This window comes from Chiloscyllium punctatum, chromosome 8, assembly GCF_047496795.1.
Source record: "Chiloscyllium punctatum isolate Juve2018m chromosome 8, sChiPun1.3, whole genome shotgun sequence".
Taxonomy (NCBI): domain Eukaryota; kingdom Metazoa; phylum Chordata; class Chondrichthyes; order Orectolobiformes; family Hemiscylliidae; genus Chiloscyllium; species Chiloscyllium punctatum.
Genome location: NC_092746.1, coordinates 33484249 through 33503600, shown reverse-complemented (window position 1 = coordinate 33503600; position 19352 = coordinate 33484249). Strand labels below are relative to the sequence as shown.

General features: G+C 40.1%; 1 protein-coding gene across 11 annotated transcripts in view; it reads left to right on the top strand.

Annotated features, from left to right (window-relative positions):
• Positions 1-19352, top strand: part of LOC140480462 (histone deacetylase 9-like) — a 778931-nt gene that overhangs the window by 622149 nt on the left and 137430 nt on the right. For 10 of the 11 annotated variants that reach the window (XM_072575348.1, XM_072575350.1, XM_072575346.1 and 7 more), the window contains 4 exons: positions 12564-12619; positions 12877-12964; positions 18491-18610; positions 18888-18985. In XM_072575348.1, coding sequence (XP_072431449.1) covers positions 12564-12619; positions 12877-12964; positions 18491-18610; positions 18888-18985 — 362 coding nt within the window. Of the gene's footprint in view, positions 1-12563; positions 12620-12876; positions 12965-18490; positions 18611-18887; positions 18986-19246; positions 19350-19352 lie in introns of all 11 variants that reach the window. The other variant, XR_011961302.1, reaches the window with a different exon arrangement.

Below are 19352 nucleotides of genomic sequence, written 5' to 3'. Positions count from 1 at the left end.
ATTCTTTGGAACTCTCTTCCACAAAGAGCAATGAAATGTTGGGTCATTGAATGTGTTTAAGACTGATTTTGATAGATTTTTGATTGACAAAGATTGTGGGGACAGGCACTAAAGTTGAAGCCAAGGCCACAGTCAGATCAGCCATGCTCTTCACTCCTCTGAGGCCCTTCAGTGACATTAAATGAAGAGTTAAGTGCCACAATTTGCCCACTGGCAGGTAGGTCCCCCCAAATGATACCCTGCCCCTGGTAAAAGGAATAGGGTAGAAGGCAGGGTGCCTCCCCCTCCCCAAGATTCCATTGTACGTCCATCTTAAAACTGCCAGAGTATTATCCAACCAAATAGCCTCTGCAACCTTCAAACATATATCCACCCAATATCTTTGGACTCTTCAGCATTGTGACATTGTGGGAAGCATTTTACCCCAGCACCCCCATCCATGTCACATTAACTCAAAGAGCTGGCCAGCCCACTGCATTCCACCTTCCTGATGGTGGGTTGACATTTCGCCACTAAGTTCTCAGAATCTTTAAGGTGGATCAACTTCATGGTTAAGAAAGCATTTTGCATTTATTTGCAGGTTATGATTATTCATTACCGACTCAGCCTTTGGAAGTATGCTCTCAGGTGCAATCTTGTTAATCAAAAACTGGAAAAAGTGTGTTTCACAAACCCGGCGATATAGACCAGGAAGATATTTGCACATCAAGCCTTTTCCTCCAAGTTCTGATGAGGACAGCCTTCTTCAGTTACTTGGCTCCATTAAAGCCATGCCATCTCTTTGCACAAAGGCTTACAAAATTAAGGGTGAAGCCTCTCCATGCTGATCAGCTCATGACAACTCACAGTTACATACAGTTTGGCTTGTTTTTATTAAATGTTGACAGTGTTAGGGCTGAACCCTGACCAAGCCAACATGCCTGCTCATGTGAGATAGTCACAATGGCAAATACCAGCAAACCTGACTGAGGATTATGTGGTGAAGCTACCAAACAGGGCCACTTGCATGCCAAACAGCATAAACAGCAAGTGATAGACAAAGCTAAACGATACTACAACCATCAGATCAAATCTAGTTGTGAGTGGTGGCGAACATTAAACAACTCACTGTCTCCCCCAACCATCCATGGCTGCATGTCCCTCTCTCCATCATAAGGTCAGAGGTGGGGATGTTCACTGATGATTACATAATGTTCAATACCATTCTCAACTCTTCAGGCACTGAAGCAGTCCGTTTTCCAAATACAACAACTTTTGGACAATATCCCGGCTTAGGCTGACAAATGGCAAGGAATATTCTCACTGTACTAATGCCAGATTATGACCATCTCCAATAAGAGACAATCTAAGCACAGGCCCTTGATATTCAATGGTCTTAAACTTACTGACTCCCTCACTATCATCAACCCATCATTGACCTGAAACTCACTGGACTCGCCATATAAACACAGTGGCTACAAGAACAGGTAAGAGGCTAAGAATACTATGTTGAGTAACTCATCACTTGACTTCCCATAGCCTGTCTATTATCTACAAGGCAAAAGTTAGGAGTGTGATTGAACAATCCCCACTTGCCTTGATGGATGCAGCTCCAAAAACATTTGAGAAGCTTGACATCATCCAGGACACTTGATTGGTCCCATATCCACAAGCAACCACTCTCTCCATAATGAACAGCAATGTGTACTGTGCCCAGAATGCCCAGCAGAAATAAACCAAAGATGCTCAGACAGCACCTTCCAAATCCACAATCACTTCCATCTAGAAGGATAGAGGCAAGTGCCCCTCCAAGCCACACACCATCCTGACTTGGAAGTATATCACCATTTCTTCACTGCCTCTGGGTCAAAATCCTGGAATTTCCTCCCTAATGACATTGTGGGTCTACCTACAGCACATGGAGTGCAAAGTTTAAGAAGGTGCCTTCTCAAGGACATCAAGGATGGGCAATGAATACTGGCCAGCCAGCGATGCCCACATCCAACAAATGAATTTTTAAAAATGTGCTTTGTCCTTTTGTTTAAGAGTTATGTACATGTATGTACATGGTGCCTTGCAGACTCAGGTTTGACCAAGATTAATGCCATGTTTCAAAATTGCTAAGATTAGTTCACATGAGAATTATTAGTAAGTTTCCTATTTGAGCTGATTGGACCTAAAGTTTTATTAATATTTTCCTGTAGGCTTGAGGTGATCTTGATACCTGTTGATAATGGGCCACTTTATTTTCCTCTCAGTTAATTCACTGGACATGGTACATTGTGACAAATAACAATGATTGGAAGGGTCAGGACTATTCAGATAGGGATAATCATAGGAAAAATATGAACTTCAGTCCAAATCTAACTATCATGAGGTTAATATGGGCATATTTTCTTTTTTTCAAAATCATTTTAATGGCCAATGGAAAGTTATTTTGTTACTGACAAAATTTGGATTCCTTTTTGCACTGTAAATTGAAGATCTGAATCAGAGCCAACCAGGGTCCAGCTTTTACACCAATGTTGCATTCCACAATTTTTAAACACTTTGATGCCCTATTCCATGTCATTCCCTCACCATTGACTGTAATAATTGTGCCTCTGTAGCACTCATTATCCCTCCCTGCCACTTACATTAACCTCTCCAAAAGCAGTTTCTATGTGTAAGCACGTTTCATTGATGTGCAGCGCCTAATTTTCCACACACACACAATGTAGCATTACGCATGAATGGACGGAAGGATAACTTTTACAAAAAAAAAGAACTGTCAAAAAGCACAAATAGAGCATATCACAAAATCCAGTTTATGAGAATGACTTGGTGAAGGGAGCTTTATATTGTGCATATTCTAATAGTAAATTTCTTCTGTGTCCAATGAGATTTTACGCATTTGAAACATTCTTCTGCTTTAATTAACTGTGTACAGACAAAGCCTTACAGCTGTAAGAAACCAGGCTTACATTGACTTTTAAGAAGATCTAAATTGGTGGCTTATTCCCCAATTAAATGTCTGAAAAACTTCAAAAGCAAGTGACTTACAACATAATGTTTTAATTGGAACAAAATTCCTCAGCACAAACTATATCACTCTGATAATAGGGAGTATACAATATAAAAATTACCTTTTGTCAATATTTACAGACAAATTTATTATTCATTTAAATAATACCCATTCTTCTATTTGAACATGTTATATCAAACAATTAATTAATTCTGTGATCATCATTAACTAATAATCAAAAGAATGCCCTCTCTTGCTGCTTAAGTAGTTATAGCTGTTCTTCAAGCAAGAACCTAACTAGCGAATGCAATCTGGTAACTTGACAAAAGAGGAAGTATAGCTATGCTTGATCTTCAAAGCATATGTCTTTTTCTTCTTGTAGTAGATGTAGCATATGTATCCAAAAGGGTTAATACTGAAGAGTGCCATAAGCACCGTGAACTATGATGAGGTTATATGGATTTGTGGGTGAACAGCTGAGGATTTCAAAGAAGTGAAACCCAACATCTGGTTCTCCTCAGTCTCTGCAACAATGTCTATCATATCAATGTAACCTGTAACTAGCCATTAACGTGCAATAAACTATACCTTGTTAACTACAAAAGACTTTTTGAGTGAGACCAGGAAATGATTTTCCTTTACTGCACTAGACTAAGCAGGCCCTGTGGTTTGCTACATTCTGAGGATGGTGGCAGCAACTCCCAACAATGAAGAATACTCTGATGAGTTGTAAGAGCATTTCAGACCTGGTAAGGGATGCACTAAAACGGGAAGGTTAACAACTCCCTGGAAAAGGAGAATTAGCAACTCCAAAGCAGATGCAGGCTACATTGTGAGACAATGTCTGTGAGAGCAGTTCCAAGTTGGATACATCAGTGAACAAACAGACATTGGAGGCTCTGAGGGAAGTTTAAAATCACTGGTGAGCCAGGAGATTATTGAAAATGGCCAGTAATCCAGACTGGAAAAGCAAGAAATTAAAACATTATTTGTAGCACAGGTCAAGTATTGCCACCAATAGCAAGGAACAGCCTCAGAATTGGAAGTAAAAGACTACAAGAGAAGTATTAATCCAAGGCTGCCAATCCAGAGACACCAAAAAGGCAATAATCAACATTGGGGAGATTAAAAATCAATGCAACTCTAATCCAACTGGGACAGAAAGTTTTCAAAACTTCATTCAAGCCACAGAAAAGGTGGACAGTTCTTCATAAAGAATGACAATAAAGGTAGAAACTATTTTTTTAAACTACAAGGAACAGAAATAATTTGGTAAAGCTGTGATTAAAGTGGAAATCAATTAATAAAGACTCAAACTGGGAAATTGAACAATGAAACTGGGAAAAGGCGAGAATTTTTATTTCACCTGCAAAGGGTTGGTAACCTCCATTTTATCCATGAAAGGTGGAATCCACCATTTTAACTGTGAGAAGGTGGCAATCCACCATTTTAGCTGTGAGAATGTGGCAATCTTCCATTTCAGAGTCTAGATTGGAGTGGTGCTGGAAAAGCACAGCAGGTCAGTCAGCATCCGAGGAGCAGGAAAATCGATGTATCAGGCAAAAACCCTTCATCTTCATTCCTGATGAAGGGCTTTTGCCTGAAACGTCGATTTTCTTGCTCCTCAGATGCTGCCTGACCTGCTGTGCTTTTCCAGCACCACTCCAATCTAGACTCTGATTTCTCGCATCTGCAGTCCTCACCTTTGCCTAATCCTTCATTTCAGCTAAAAATAAACACTTGAAAAACCTTTAGTATAGCAGCAGCGAGCAGCTCTGCTGTCAATGAAATGCAGTTACAGTTAAATGAAAGACTTTTAAGCAAACAAGATATGTAATCACACTAGAAAGACATGGCATTAGAAAAATAAATTGCCTGGTGAATTAATTTGGAAATAGGCCTAGTAGAATTCAGAATTATACATCTTGGAGAAAGCAATTGCTAAGATTTAGTGTAGTTTACAAATTAGATACTAAGTTAGAAGCTCAATATGGACTTCATTAAGGCATTCAACAAGGTTCCCCATGGGACACTGGTTAGCGAGGTTAGATCTCACGGACTACAGGGAGAACTAGCCATTTGGATACAGGACTGGCTCAAAGGTGGAAGACAGAGGGTGGTGGTGGAGGGTTGTTTTTTAGACTAGAGACCTATGACCTGTGGAGTATCACAAGGATTGGTGCTGGGTCCACTACTTTTCATTATTTATATAAATGATTTGGATGTGACCATAAGAGGTACAGTTAGTAAGTTTACAGATGACATCAAAATTGGAGGTATAGTGGACAGCGAAGAAGGTTACCTCAGATTACAACGGGATCTGAATAAGATGGGCGAATGGGCTGAGAAGTGGCAGATGGAGTTTAATTCAGATAAATGCAAGGTGCTGCATTTTGGGAAAGCAAATCTTAGCAGGACTTATACACTTAATAGCAAGGTAGTGTTGCTGAACAAAGAGACCTTGGAGTGCAGATTCATAGCTCCTTGAAAGTGGAGTTGCAGGTAAATAGGATAGTGAAGAACACGTTTGGTATGCTTTCCTTTATTGGTCAGAGTATTGAGTACAGAAATTGGGAGGTCATGTTGCAGCTGTACAAGTCATTGGTTAGGCCACTGTTGGAATTTTTGCATTTTTCATGCAATTCTGGTCTCCTTTCTATCAGAAAGATGTGATGAAACTTGAATGGGCTCAGAAAAGATTTACAAGGATGTTGCCAGGATTGGACGATTTAAGCTATAGGGAGAGACTGAACAGGCTAGGGCTGTTTTCCCTGGAATGTTGGAGGCTGAGGGGTGACCTTATAGAGATTTATAAAATCATGAAGGGCATGGATAGGATAAATAGACAAAGTATTTTCCCTGGGGTGTGGGAATCGATAACTAGAGGCCATGGGTTTAGAGTGAGAGTGGAAAGATATAAAAGAGACCTAAGGGGCAACATTTTCACACAGAAGGTGATATACGAATGGAATGAGCTGCCAGAGGATGTGATGGAGGCTAGTACAATTGCAACATGTAAAAGGCATCTGGATCGGTATATGAATAGAAAGGGTTTGGAGGGATATGGGCCAGGTGCTGGCAGGTGGGATTAGATTGGGTTGGGATATCTGGTCAGCATGGACGAGTTGGACTGAAGGGTCTGTTTCCTTGCCGTATGTCTCTATGATTCTATGACTGTGTAAACAAATACAATTCTGTATACAAATCAGAGCTGATGCCGTCATAACTCACCAAGGGGTAAAAGAGAATCATCAGATAGTTTTGAAGAGACACTGAAATTTGATCATTTAATCAGCCTTCGAATTCATACAATTCATGAGAGAGCAAGTAATTATCTTTACTGATTAGCGGAGAAATGTGACCATGGTGACTTCAAAATCAGAATTCTTAAAGTACAGAATTGTTGCAGGAATTGTTTGTGTTTTTGTCAGAATTATTACCATCCAAAGAAGACTTGACCATAGAGAAAGTCATTTACAAGGTGAAGGAAGCAGAAGTCTGGAAGCAACGCAGATCAATTCTCTGATGAGACAATCAACCTGGGCACCAGAACTTAATAGAGTTCATTCAATTTGTAAGGTATTGAACCACAAACAACTCCTCAAGAAGAAATTAGGATGTTATTAGAACTTACATTTATAGATTGCTTTTGAGGTTGTCAAGGAAGAGTCAACATTGTCAAATGCCTTCATGCATTACAATTTGTACTTCCAACTCATCAACACAACTGATGTTTCAAGCCTAGGAGTAGTGCTGTTCCAGGATGGATGGATGTAGCAAACCAGTCGATGACACATTATGAATATTATTCAACACAGAAAGGCCATATGGTGTGATGGAGAAGGAGGCTCCCTTAGTTAAATGGGCTTACAAGAGATTAATAGGTATGGTCTTCAACATTTCCTTGAAAAGAGGATCACAACAAGTTTCTCTACAAGATGAGAAAGAACGAACAAGGATGCAGTTAGCTTTTGAATTCATTGCATGAAGTTTTCTTAAGAAACATAATACATATAGTGAAAATGATATCGACAACAGATGCATTCTTCTGAATCCATATGAGGTCTGATATTGAGCTTATTCACAAAATCAAGTTATATGTTCAAATGGAGCAGCTCAAGGACCAGAGATGTTTCAGCATCCATCAGCATTGTGCTGAAAATTGGCCAGACGACAGGCCAAGCAGTTTGTCCATGAAAATAAATAATCTGAGACTGAAGACATTTTACAATTGTAGCAGACTTACTACTGTATAGCAAACAACTTCTCATTCCAGCTTCACTTGAGGAAGATGTCCTAGAGGAGCTGGACTGGGGTCTCATTGGGGTCAGTAAGACCAGACCTGGAACTCAGTCAGCATTGAGATGACCTGGGATCTTCAAAGACATTATGGATCATGTGGCAGATTGTGAGACTTGTGCTAGCTACAGACCAGAGTAACCAGAGCTAATGATACCTATCAGATTTCCCAGCAGACTGGGGGAGCTTATGGGCATAGATCTTTCAATAAGGAGATGTCATATTGTACTACCTGAAACAGAGTGTCAAATGTAAGACAAGGGAAACAGGTGTGGATCAAGGATATGAATTTAAAAGGTATGGTCTTCTAAGAAGTTGCAAACCGTCAGAGATTGTACATTATTTGTCCCTCTGTAGGGGCTACAATAAGGAGCCACTGAAACCTTATCCTGTTACAGGTGAATCAGCCAGTTCTGGCTGACTGGGATGAACCCAATGAGAAGCCTGACAATATAAAGAACCTACTGCACACTGTCAGGAAAACAAATCACAGTCAACTATTTTCCACATCTAAAGAGAATTCATTTCAGGAATGTAATAAAACAGCTGATTGCCTGAATTTGTTAATCAGACACTTGCGGGAGATGGCATCATGATAAATATACTTATTTGCAAAAAAATGTATATGATGAATAAAAGAAAAGCTTGGTGGGAGATGTTGTATGTGGTTCTGAAAATGTTAATGTTGAGGGGTAGTGTGAGTACCACATATCGCATGATATCACATGGACTTGTAGGCAGCCCAACTTTGGATTTCAAAGGAGTGAGAACTAATATCTGGTTCATTTCAAAACCTCTGTACCAATGGATGGAATTGGCTTTTTTTCTTGAGATGAACATAAAAGAGTGAGATACTCCAGTTCTGGGACAAGCTGAGTTTTCTTCTTGCCAAAATGCACAAGTGAAATATCAAATTTTATTTGATATTGGACTCAAAATGTTTACTTCATTTCATCCAGACATGTTGCCACACCTACTGAATTTCTCCAGTACAGCATTCTATTCTTGCTCCCTCCATTTCCCAGAATTCTTCCAATATGTCCGACAACCACACTCTTTAAGTTCTATTTCTGACTGTTCCTTTCCTTCCCCCACCTTTTTTCTTAATTCCCTTTTCTAGTTTTATTCCCCCCTTTCGATCAATTCCCCATTTATGATGAACCTCACTTGCCTCCCAGTGCAGCTATCTCACTTAGGTCAACTGGTGGACCCAGTCAGCATCTGCCCCCTCATAATGTAAGCTTTATTTTATTTCAAAAATGTACTTTATTCGTAAAAGAGCTTTATATACATAAATAGACACTACGGCAGTTCGATTCTGTACAGTCTTTACATGTGGAGAACAAACAAACCCAAAACATTTCTTACTTAGACAAGATTATATACATTTGAGGCACTGGGAAGGCCCGATAACTTAACAGTCCCCACTTAACTTTGGCAGAAAGACTTTAGATGGTGGCCTTTTCCCACTGCACCTTGCCAGGAGCTGCCCCAAGCTTTAGTGCATCCCTCAGCACGTAGTCCTGGACCTCAGAATGTGCCAGCCTTCAACACTTGGTCAAGGTCAGTTCCTTGCTCTAGAAGACCGACAGGTTTCGGGCAGACCAAACAACATCTTTAACTGAGTTGATGGTCCTCCAGTTGCAATCGATGTTTGTCTCGGTGTGTGTCCTGGGTAACAGACTATAGAACACAGAGTCCTGCATCATGGAGCTGCTTGGGACAAACCTTGCCAAAAACCACAGCCTCTCTCTTCAGACCTCCTTTGCAAAGGCACATGCCAGAAGAAGATGTGTGACAGTATCTAATAGGGTTGGGTGTAAATAAATATTCATGTTATGCCAATGAATATAAATCAGGTTGCCCCAATGATGACTGGGAAACATGACCAACTTGTGAGTTTCTGAGAACTTGTAACAAAATATTAACTGCCATTGGGAAATTGCAATTCTGATTTCAGCACAACTAAGTCTCCTTGCATGTCCTTCTGCAAACTGAAGAATTCCACCCAATATCTATTATATCAACATAACCTGTAACCATTTGCTAACATGCAATAAACTATATCTTGTTAACTACAAAAGACTATTCCAGTTAGACAATTACATGATTTCTCTCCACCACACTACACCAAGCAGATAGGTCAGTTTCCAACATTTAGAGAGGCTGTTGGCAGCAACATTCATAATGAACAGCAACTTGCACAGCACAGTGTCCTGGCATGGCCATATGACAGGTGACATTATCCTGAACTCTTACTTTCTCTTCATTTATTTGCCATTTATCATTGCAGTCTTGTATAAGTACAAATTAACTTCCATAAATATACTGATGACATCTTACAATCCCATTTGTACTTTCAGAACTCTTCTCTGACAACAAGTCAGAGTCATTGAGATGCATAGCACAGAAACAGACCCTTCGGTCCAACTCGTCCATGCTGACCAGATATCTTAACCTAATCTAGCCCCATTTGCCAGCTCTTGGCCCATATTCCTCTAAACACTTCCTATTCATATACTCATCCAGATACCTTTTAAATGTTGTAATTGTATCCGCCTCCACCACTTCCAAGGGCAATTTATTCCATACCCGCACCACCCTCTGTGTGAAAACGTTGCTCCTTAGGTCCCTTTAGTATCTTTCCCCTCTCACCCAAAACCTATGCCCTCTAATTCTGGACTCTCCCACCCCAGGGGAAAAGACCCTGTCTATTTATCCTGTCTATGCCCCTTATGATTTTATAAACCATGATAACCCCTCAGCCTCCAACGCTCCAGGGAAAACAGGCCCAGTCTATTCTGAATCACACAAAATTAGAAGTAAAATACTGTGGATGCTGGAAAACTGATTAGATTACCAGCCCATCATGAAACACAGTCAATTTTTATTTCAATACTTGCTTCCACTTCACACCACAATTTTCAATAGCATTTTCAGTCTTTAAATCCTGCTGTCTGGATTATCTGTCTGATGTCCGTGAATGCTCTCCTTTTTTTCTCGTTTAGAAACTTCCTTTGATACTCAACGTTCTTCAAAACCTTCAGTCATCCCTGGCAAATGCTCTTTTCCCAAACATTGGCCCAGAGTTTACATGGCTAGACTGTAGTTATTTCTGCATGGACAGATGTTGCACATGGGGATGGTGTGGAATACCCATTGCAGCAGAGTCCAAAGGAATTGGCTGGGAAATTAAAGATTCCCCTGAGCAATTATTCTATACCTGGAACCCTCCAAAGATATCCTTTTAAATTGGATGAAATTAAGTAAATAAAAACCGAAAGAACCGAAAAACCAGAAGCAGCTGTCAACTCTAAATCAGAACGCAAAAACAGAAGTTGCTGGAAAAGCTCAGCAGGTCTGGCAGCATTTGTGAAAAGAAATCAGGGTTAACGTTTCTGATCCATTTCTGAGGAAGGGTCACCAGACCCAAAACATTAGCTCTGATTTCTCTTCACAGGTGTTGCCAGACCTGCTGAGCCTTTCCAGCAACTTCTGCTTTGGCTTCTGAAATTAAGTAAATGTTTAGTCAAGATATTTAGACTATTAAATGCACAGCATAACTCCTGAGTAACAATTCCACTGACCCCAACTTTGTCTCACACAACCCAAAACCACCACTCCCAGACAACTTACAAGCCCCCAGATCCTGACCTGACAATCCCTCCTTTGTCCTGATGACTGACCAATACCCACCTCACCCCTACTCCAAGACTGCCTCCCTTTCCCCTGTATTTCTTATTCCAACCCCAAATGGACCTGCCACCCTCAACTTACCTCATTCCAGACTTGATCTGCCTCATCCTAATGTGAGCTATCCCTGATTTCTCCAGCTACTCACTGCTAGCCCAACCCCATCCCACTTCCCTGCTCCAGAACTGCTGCCCTCCTTCCCCTAGTCTATAGGCAGCACCTTCTTCCTCCCACATACACAATTCCCCCTTCCCCGGTTCTGGATCCACTCACCCACTTCCTCTATTCCAGACCCCAGCTGTTTCTGGCACCCACTTCTTCCTCACTGGAAGCAATCCCCACCAAAAGCCAACATCAGTCCACCCCCATCCCCACCTGGACCCAATATCTCTCACCAAACAGACTGCATCGTATGACTGCCTTCTTGTGAACTTGTTCAGTTGTATCCCACCTACATGCCACTCTATCCCCTGCCCACTTGGCTTCCTACCCTATTGGTACTCTATCTCATAGCTCCCTGCCTCCTACCAACCTGGAATCCTATCCGACATTGTACCCTTCCACTTGTCCAATTATCCCCATCTACCTGGCATGCAGCTAACATGGCATCTTACTTATGTATAAGACTATGTCCCCTTCACAAAGTGGCAACCTACCCTACCTACCACCTCACCACCATCGCCACCCAACCCCCCCCCCCCCCCCAACCACGTCCCCATCCCCGTCCCGCCCCCCCAACTCCGCGATGTTATGGTCATGCCATTCGGAAGCAGCTGTCAAAGCTTCAGCCTGTGATTCTGGACTTTTACATTTTATAATAGACCTGCTCACCCCTGTCAAATGGGGACATGATTTTTCTTCCCCGCAGCAGTGTGAGAGGGCTGACAGAATGGAAATACAGCTTCACAATTTTAAGAGAGACCTGATCCGAATTTCCTGTCAGAAACGCAGAGCTCTCTCTTTTCATAAAAAAAACGGTGTGCACTGTCAATCGGTGTGAGATTGCCAAACCTTGGAAAATCTGGCTCTTAATGTTCTCTTTCTCTTCCATTCCTCAGTAGAAAGCTTTAGGGAATGTTATATAGAGATATACAGCACAGAAACAACTCATGTGTTAGAGATACTGTAAGATTGCGGAGCACTGTTGCACTGGGTTTCATTTTAAATGGTAGATTGTTATAAAAGCAGTATCCAGATTAATGCAAAAATGTTATTATCAGAAAATCTTAAACCTGTATATCATGAGACAGGTCACACTATGCACCAAAATTAATCTTCCTCCATAATGATGTTACTTTTTTCCCCCTTTTGGCTGGTTCTGGTTCCTTTCAATTGCATCAAAAGTAATTGTTGTGTGGGAATGGGAAGGGAGGGGGATTAATTTTCGAATCTAGTTGGTGTAGGGATGGCAAGGTACTAATTCTCTGCATGGCTGAGAACTTTGTAAATGCAGAATAGAAAAATGTTCTGTTTATTCCATCACAGTCAACCCTCGATTAACGTGTACTAAAACAAAAATAAATAAATGCTTCAAAGCTCACGGAAATCTGTCATTAGATTAAACCAGTATTTATTTTCTGTTTTATAGAATGGATTTGCTGTTGTCAGGCCCCCTGGCCATCACGCTGAAGAATCCACTGCCATGTAAGTACCAGAGGCATTGCCTGTTTTAACAGCGCTGGGGTTACTGCCAGTCACCTGCATAGCTCTGGCCTCTACAACACTCTAATTATTAACAGATGGCTGTAAAACGTAAAAGGAAAAGCTTTCTAGGTACTCCCAGAAGCAGATTTATAGCCACAGAGATCATATAGCATTTTAAAATATGCCCCAGATCATTATTTATAACCATTTTCCTGACAGATTTGCCTTTTTATTTCTCTCTTTTCTCTATTCCATAGGGGGTTCTGCTTCTTTAATTCTGTGGCAATTACTGCCAAGTACTTGAAACACAAGCTAAATATAGGCAAGATATTAATCGTGGACTGGGTATGTATACTTAATATTCAAGGCACAATGTGGCAACATTTTATTAATGATGTGTTTTTGGTATTGTTGTCTACTATGCTATATATACTAGACTTCCATTTTAATAAGCCTTTAAGTAGGAGACAAGTTTCAAATGTTGTCGACTTCTTGATTCTTGATTATTCAATTGCTTGAGAGCTGGGAATGTTATTTTACACAGTCTATTTAAATGTAAATGATAGATGGTGTTGCATCACATTGTTCTCGGTTATGACTGCTAATGATCAGTGCCACATATAACATCCACATACATTGAATCCTTTAGCTGAGATTTCATCCATGTAGGAGCACACAGGATGGAGATTAAGCAGCTGTCCGTGTGGAGATGATTGGTTGAAATCACTGGTTGAGTCAACCCATCTTGCTGGCACAGTACAGCCAAATGTCAGAGTGATTACACAAAAAGCTGACAGTATCTATTATTCAGTGGGTCCAAATGCTGGAGAAGTCAAATGATGATTCAAATACGTATTTTTGACACAATTATTGGGGTTGTTGTGATACTTAAGTCTGGTTATGTGATCAGGAAAGATGAGAAGAGCTTTGCATCCCTGGACTAATGAACTTTTCTGAAGAAAGAAGTGAATGGTGAATTAGTCAGAAATATAACAAATTGATAATTGGTAACAATTTGACCTGTACAGTACATTCAAGTCTCTTTGAGTTGAAAAATGTGGCACTGGAAAAGCACAGCAGGTCAGGCAGCATCTGAGGCACAGGAGGGTTGACATTTTGGGCATAAGCCCTTCATCAGGAATATAGAGGGGGAAGGGGGCTGGGGGTGGAGCTGGGGGGAAGGTAGCTGGGAGGGCGATAGGTGGATGCAAGTGGGGGGGTGATGGTGATAGGTCGGTGGGGAGGATGGAGTGGATAGGTGGAAAGGAAGATGGGCAGGTAGGACAGGCCAAGAGGGCAGTGATGAATTGTAGGGCTGGATCAGGAATGAGGTGTGGGGAGGGGAGATTTGGAAACTAGTGACATCAATGTTCATGGCGTGTGATTGAAGGGTCCCAAGGCAGGAGATGTATTCTTCCTCCAGTTGTTGGGTGGCTTTAATTTGGTGGTGGAGGAGGCCCAGGAGTTGCATGTCTTTGGGGGTGGGTGAGAGGGGGAGTTGAAGTGGTTGGGCAGAGGGCAGTGGGGTTGTTTGGCGCATGTGTCCCAGAGTTTTTTGCAATGCAAGCTCAACATTTCTGTGTATAAAGACTACAATCATCATCACAAAACCAAAGACGTTATTGAAGAATTTTTGACTCACCCATTTTTCACAATAAATTTAGTTTTCCTATGAACTATCATTATTTAGGATTACTATTTATCTTCTAATCTGAAGGAACAGCTCTGAAAGGGTTTTAAATTACATCAATATAGAAGCTGGACAACAACTCTGGTAGAGAAAATCTAATTTCATTGTCGGGAAAAGAACATTATCTCTGTGCAAGAATTCTGAAAGTTCTGCGCTTCAAACCATCCCTTGCTTTCATCACTTTGTAATTATCTTTTTATTTCCAAATATTTAACCACTTCATTTTAAAAAGCTACAATAATATTTCTTTCTTTTTTTTTCTGCTAGCGTATTCAATGTCATAAGAATGTTTTAAGTCAAAATACTCACCATGGCGATGCCCTTCTGAACCAATTGACTTTTTGGCCCAGGTTTGTCATATTCCTGAAGATTGGACCCCTAAACTCTGCCAGAGTATTGGGCAGAAACCTGCTGCTACCGGTCTGATAGGGGAGAGCTTATATGGCAAAAATGTACAGACTGCTGCTGAGGCCTGTAGATGTGTGGTTATTCCCTGAGAACCAGTCCCTGATTCTGGTCACAACCTTAAAACAATAGTGTGAAATGTGGCCATTTTCTTATGTTCACATGACTTGCATATATATTCTAACATAGAGAAATAATATTTTATGTTACTGGGCCCTCAATAAAATGGAGAGAATAAAGACCTAGTGCCAGCCATACTCCAGCACATTCCTGATCCTGCTCTATCTAAGGATCTGTCAGAAAAACTGACAAGTCAGGACGAAAAATGTTGGACAATGTACCTATGAGTTTACTGCATAGGGTGCACAATAACAATTTTCAAAAGACCTTTCATGGAATGTTTCTATTTTTCATCACGGCTACTCTTTCAGTGGGACTATAGGTTTAGTGAAAATCTAATGTTAAATTGTAAAAGATCTTTAGTCCACAAAAGATTGCAATGCCCAAAATTATCAGTTCAGCAAAACACCCAGCTGTTAGAATTAAGTATTCAATGTATCTGATTCTGGAGATAACAGAACTGCCTGACCTCACCATCCCAAATATTTTGAGCACGCTGTATATCATATAAAATATAATTACAGTATTAGCATTGCCATCTGTAATATTTTATAAGATGCTCATTTTATTAAGAACATAAATGTTTTAAAACAGCACATTGTTGTAAAGACAGATTCAGTGGTGACCTTTCACGTATGCAAAGGGACTATCGTGCACATGAGTCCCCAAAACAATTAGGGATAGTAGGAAGTGAGCAAGAAGGTTGTAATATACTTGAAGGTTTTGAATAACATCGTAAACTACAAGAGCAAAGTCCAACTAGTTTATGGATGTCATATGAACCGAAGATTAAATTGCAGCCTTTTGCTTACTGACTAGTATCTGTATTGTTTTTAATTAATGTGGACTATGATCAAAAATCATGAAACTTCGATTGATGACAGAAAATTGCACTGGCTGAAATCTGTGCTCACAGAATATATTGTTTCATAGTTCATATTGTGAAACAATATGGTGAACCTTGTGAATGAATAAAACCCATAACAGAATCTTAGGGTTTAGATGGCTATTATGTCTCAGAGCTAAATTCAGAAAGTTTGTAAAATTCACCTAAATCATTGATTTACTTTGAAATAAGAGCATAAGAAATAGGAGCAGGAAGAGGTAATCCAGCCCCTTGGCCTGCTCTGCCATTAACTTGAACATAGTTGATCTCATCTCGGCCTCAACTCTACTTTCCTGCCCACTCACAGTAACCCTTCAAACCATTTTTCATTAAAAAATCTGTCTGTCTCCTTCCTAAATTTGTTCAATATCCCAGCATTCGCCACACTCCCGGGTAGCGAATTCCATAGATTCATGATCCTTTGTGAGAAGTAATTTCTTCTCATCTCTGTTTTAAATCTGCCACCCTTCTCCTAAAACAATAACTTCTCATTCTAGACTGTCTCAGAAGGGGAAACATCTTTTTACATCTACTTTGTCAATCTCCTTTAGCATATTATATACCACAATTAGATCACCTCTCAGTATTCTAAACTCCAGAGTGCACAGGCCAATTCTGCTCAGTCGCTCTTCATAAGGTAAACCCCTCACCTCTGGAATCAATCCAGTGAGTTTCCTCTGAATTGCCTCCAACGCATGACATCACTCCTCAAGGAAGGGGATCAGAACTATACCGACAATGGCTCAATTGTATCCATTATCTTAAAGAATTAAAAAAGAATTTTGTAATATTAAATTAAAAATATGGAGAAATGTTGAGTTTGAGGCTTGCTTATATTCTGCTTAGATCCATGTGAGCATTTGGTGCACTTCATATAAATAAGTGATGCAATTAACAGAAAGCTGTTGATAGTTCCATCGTATGCTCCTTCAAAACAATGTCCCATTTTCATGGTTATCCTGTTCCGTACAGATATCTGATATATTCCAGTCTCACAATCTGCTAAATTCAAAATCTTTTCTCTCCATGGTATCACCACTCCATCTCACTGCAGCCTCTTCTGTCTTACTTCAGAGCCCATGACCAGGAACATTTGATCTGTCTTCATTCCCCTTTTCAATTCTTGAGGTTTACACAATCAAATCACACTTCTGTAATTCACTGCTTTACCTTCTTCATTGCTCTTATAAAACTCTCCAATATTTATACATTCCTTTTATTCCTCAATTCTTGCTTGGTACCCCCTCTCTCATGTATGAAAAACACTTTGGCATTGTTTAATGTTGTTGGATATATATATTATTATTAATTATTGTTGTTGTTGATAATCACAATATTAGATTAACAATTTATGGAATCTATAAAAGATTTTGGACATGTTGTGAAAAATGTAATCACTTTGTAGTTGAAAGAAAAAGTTATGTGAACCAGCAAATATCATTAACAATATTCTTGATCTGCATGAATTGCTATTTACACAACCAAATATGCAATGTCGGCAAAGTCACACAGTCTGTTTGGATTAGCAAGCAGACTCTGGGCAGACTTGGAAAACTCTTATTGCGTTTAAAGTATAGTGTACCTCTCCATCAAACATTTAAGTTCAGTTTCAGTAATATTGCATACAACTTTTTCTGTTATTGTTGCAATTATGTTAGGCTCAAGGGTATTAAATATTGATAAATGGATAAACTATTTTTGACTGTCCTGACAGTTCACAAGGTGATTTGATAAGCTAGCCAGTGAAAAGAATGCAGAGGAAAAGCTTGGTGTTAAATGATAATCAATCCCACCTGTAACTGACTCAAATGTTTTTTGCAAGTGATAAATCATATCATCACTGTTCTGAATCGTAATCCAGGAGAAGAGAAAATAAAAACCTTTTCATAGCATTTATGGTCAGTAACAAGATAAAGCATACCATCCTCAATGCTTTTCAAGTGGCCTCAATATGTTTGTAAATGTTTAGGGTCATTGGAATGGTCTGCTCAGTTGAAATCTTTCAAATTTCTATTCAGGAAGAATGCTTTTTTTGCAATAGACAATAATTAAGCAGGGAAAGTACAAAAAATTACAAACATTCTGTCATCAAGAATATGTGCAATATAATTATGAGAAACTGGTCTAACCCTTTCAACAATTGACAACTTTATATGGAATGAACTTTCTATTAAACTTGGATTTTGCATCACTTCCTCTGTAAGTATTGTCACTTCCTTACAGGTCTGATAATGGTCTTTCTGAAGCTTCCAGGATAGCTAATCTTGCTGTAATAAATCTCGCTGAACATTACATTTGAAAATTGAACTTCCTGTTGATTTCAAATTCACATAATTGTTGTGCTCTATGGACTACATTAAAAAGTACAGTTTTTGTGCTGTAACACTTGGCTTTCTTTAGAGGCTAATTCAAGCAGCTAATTGACCCTGAGGGGTTATGAACTGTTGGCAGTTAATAACTCATAAAATTCTTGCATAAAGTAGGATACTAGATTCTATCACTGAGACAAATAGTACAAAGACCCAGGGTATAAATATCTAAACGTCGAAAAAGAGCTGGAATTTCTCAGCGACTGTTCTTCTGGAGTCTCCAGGGCATGTTTGCTATGGTTTCCTGACTAGAGAAACAAGCTTAAAAAATGAGCACATTAAGGAGTAATTTGTTTGAAGGTTCAGGAAGTTTGTGAGGGGGAGGAGGGGAAAGGCAAAAGTGACCTTTAAGCAGGAGCTGGACATTATTACATTTGTCATTTGTTTCCTTTCACCTTTAGGATGTTCACCATGGTAATGGTACACAGCAAGCCTTTTATAATGACCCCAACGTGCTTTATATTTCCCTCCACCGTTATGATGAAGGAAACTTCTTTCCTGGTAGTGGAGCCCCAGACGAGGTAGGTTGCATTTCTCGTCGGCCTCTTTTATCGTTCCGGTCTAATTGCATTGCATGATTATTCCTAATTAGCTCATTCTTCGCTGCTGCACTTTAAATTGCTGTGGATTGCAAAATTGTCCACTGGGACTGTGTCCCAGCACAGACCAAGTGCATGGCCCCAACCAGTGCTTGTCAAGCGTTGTCTAGCTGATCTGGGCAAGTTCTTTGATGTTAGTTTCAAAGCAATTTTATCTGAAAATATATATTTTTGTTTCTTGGTGCCATCCTGCTTTCAGGTTGGATGCGGCCCAGGTGAAGGCTTCACTGTGAATATCGCCTGGACAGGTGGTCTCGATCCCCCAATGGGAGACGTGGAATACCTTACAGCTTTCAGGTGTGTTCCCACCTGTAATGATACTTGGTCAAGTTCAAAACTAATGCGCTCTTTTAAATTGCTTCACATGGACAGCATTCAAAAAGCATGTTAGATTCAACCTCTAATCAGTTGAGGTTAATAAGGTCAAGCTAGTACACTTTGCAGTCTGCAGGGCTGTGGTAGGAGAGGACTTTTAACTTCCTTCTCACTGGACTCAAACTTTGCATCTCATGCTTGTAGATCATGTAGGGTTTTAACCATTTTACCTCCACACTACAGGTGCACCCTTACTGTCAGCTTTCCCATCCAGAAGTCGGCCTGATTGACAGAGGGCTTGGCTTTCAGTGGACCGGGAACACTGAAGGAGAGGCCTCAGAACGAGGTA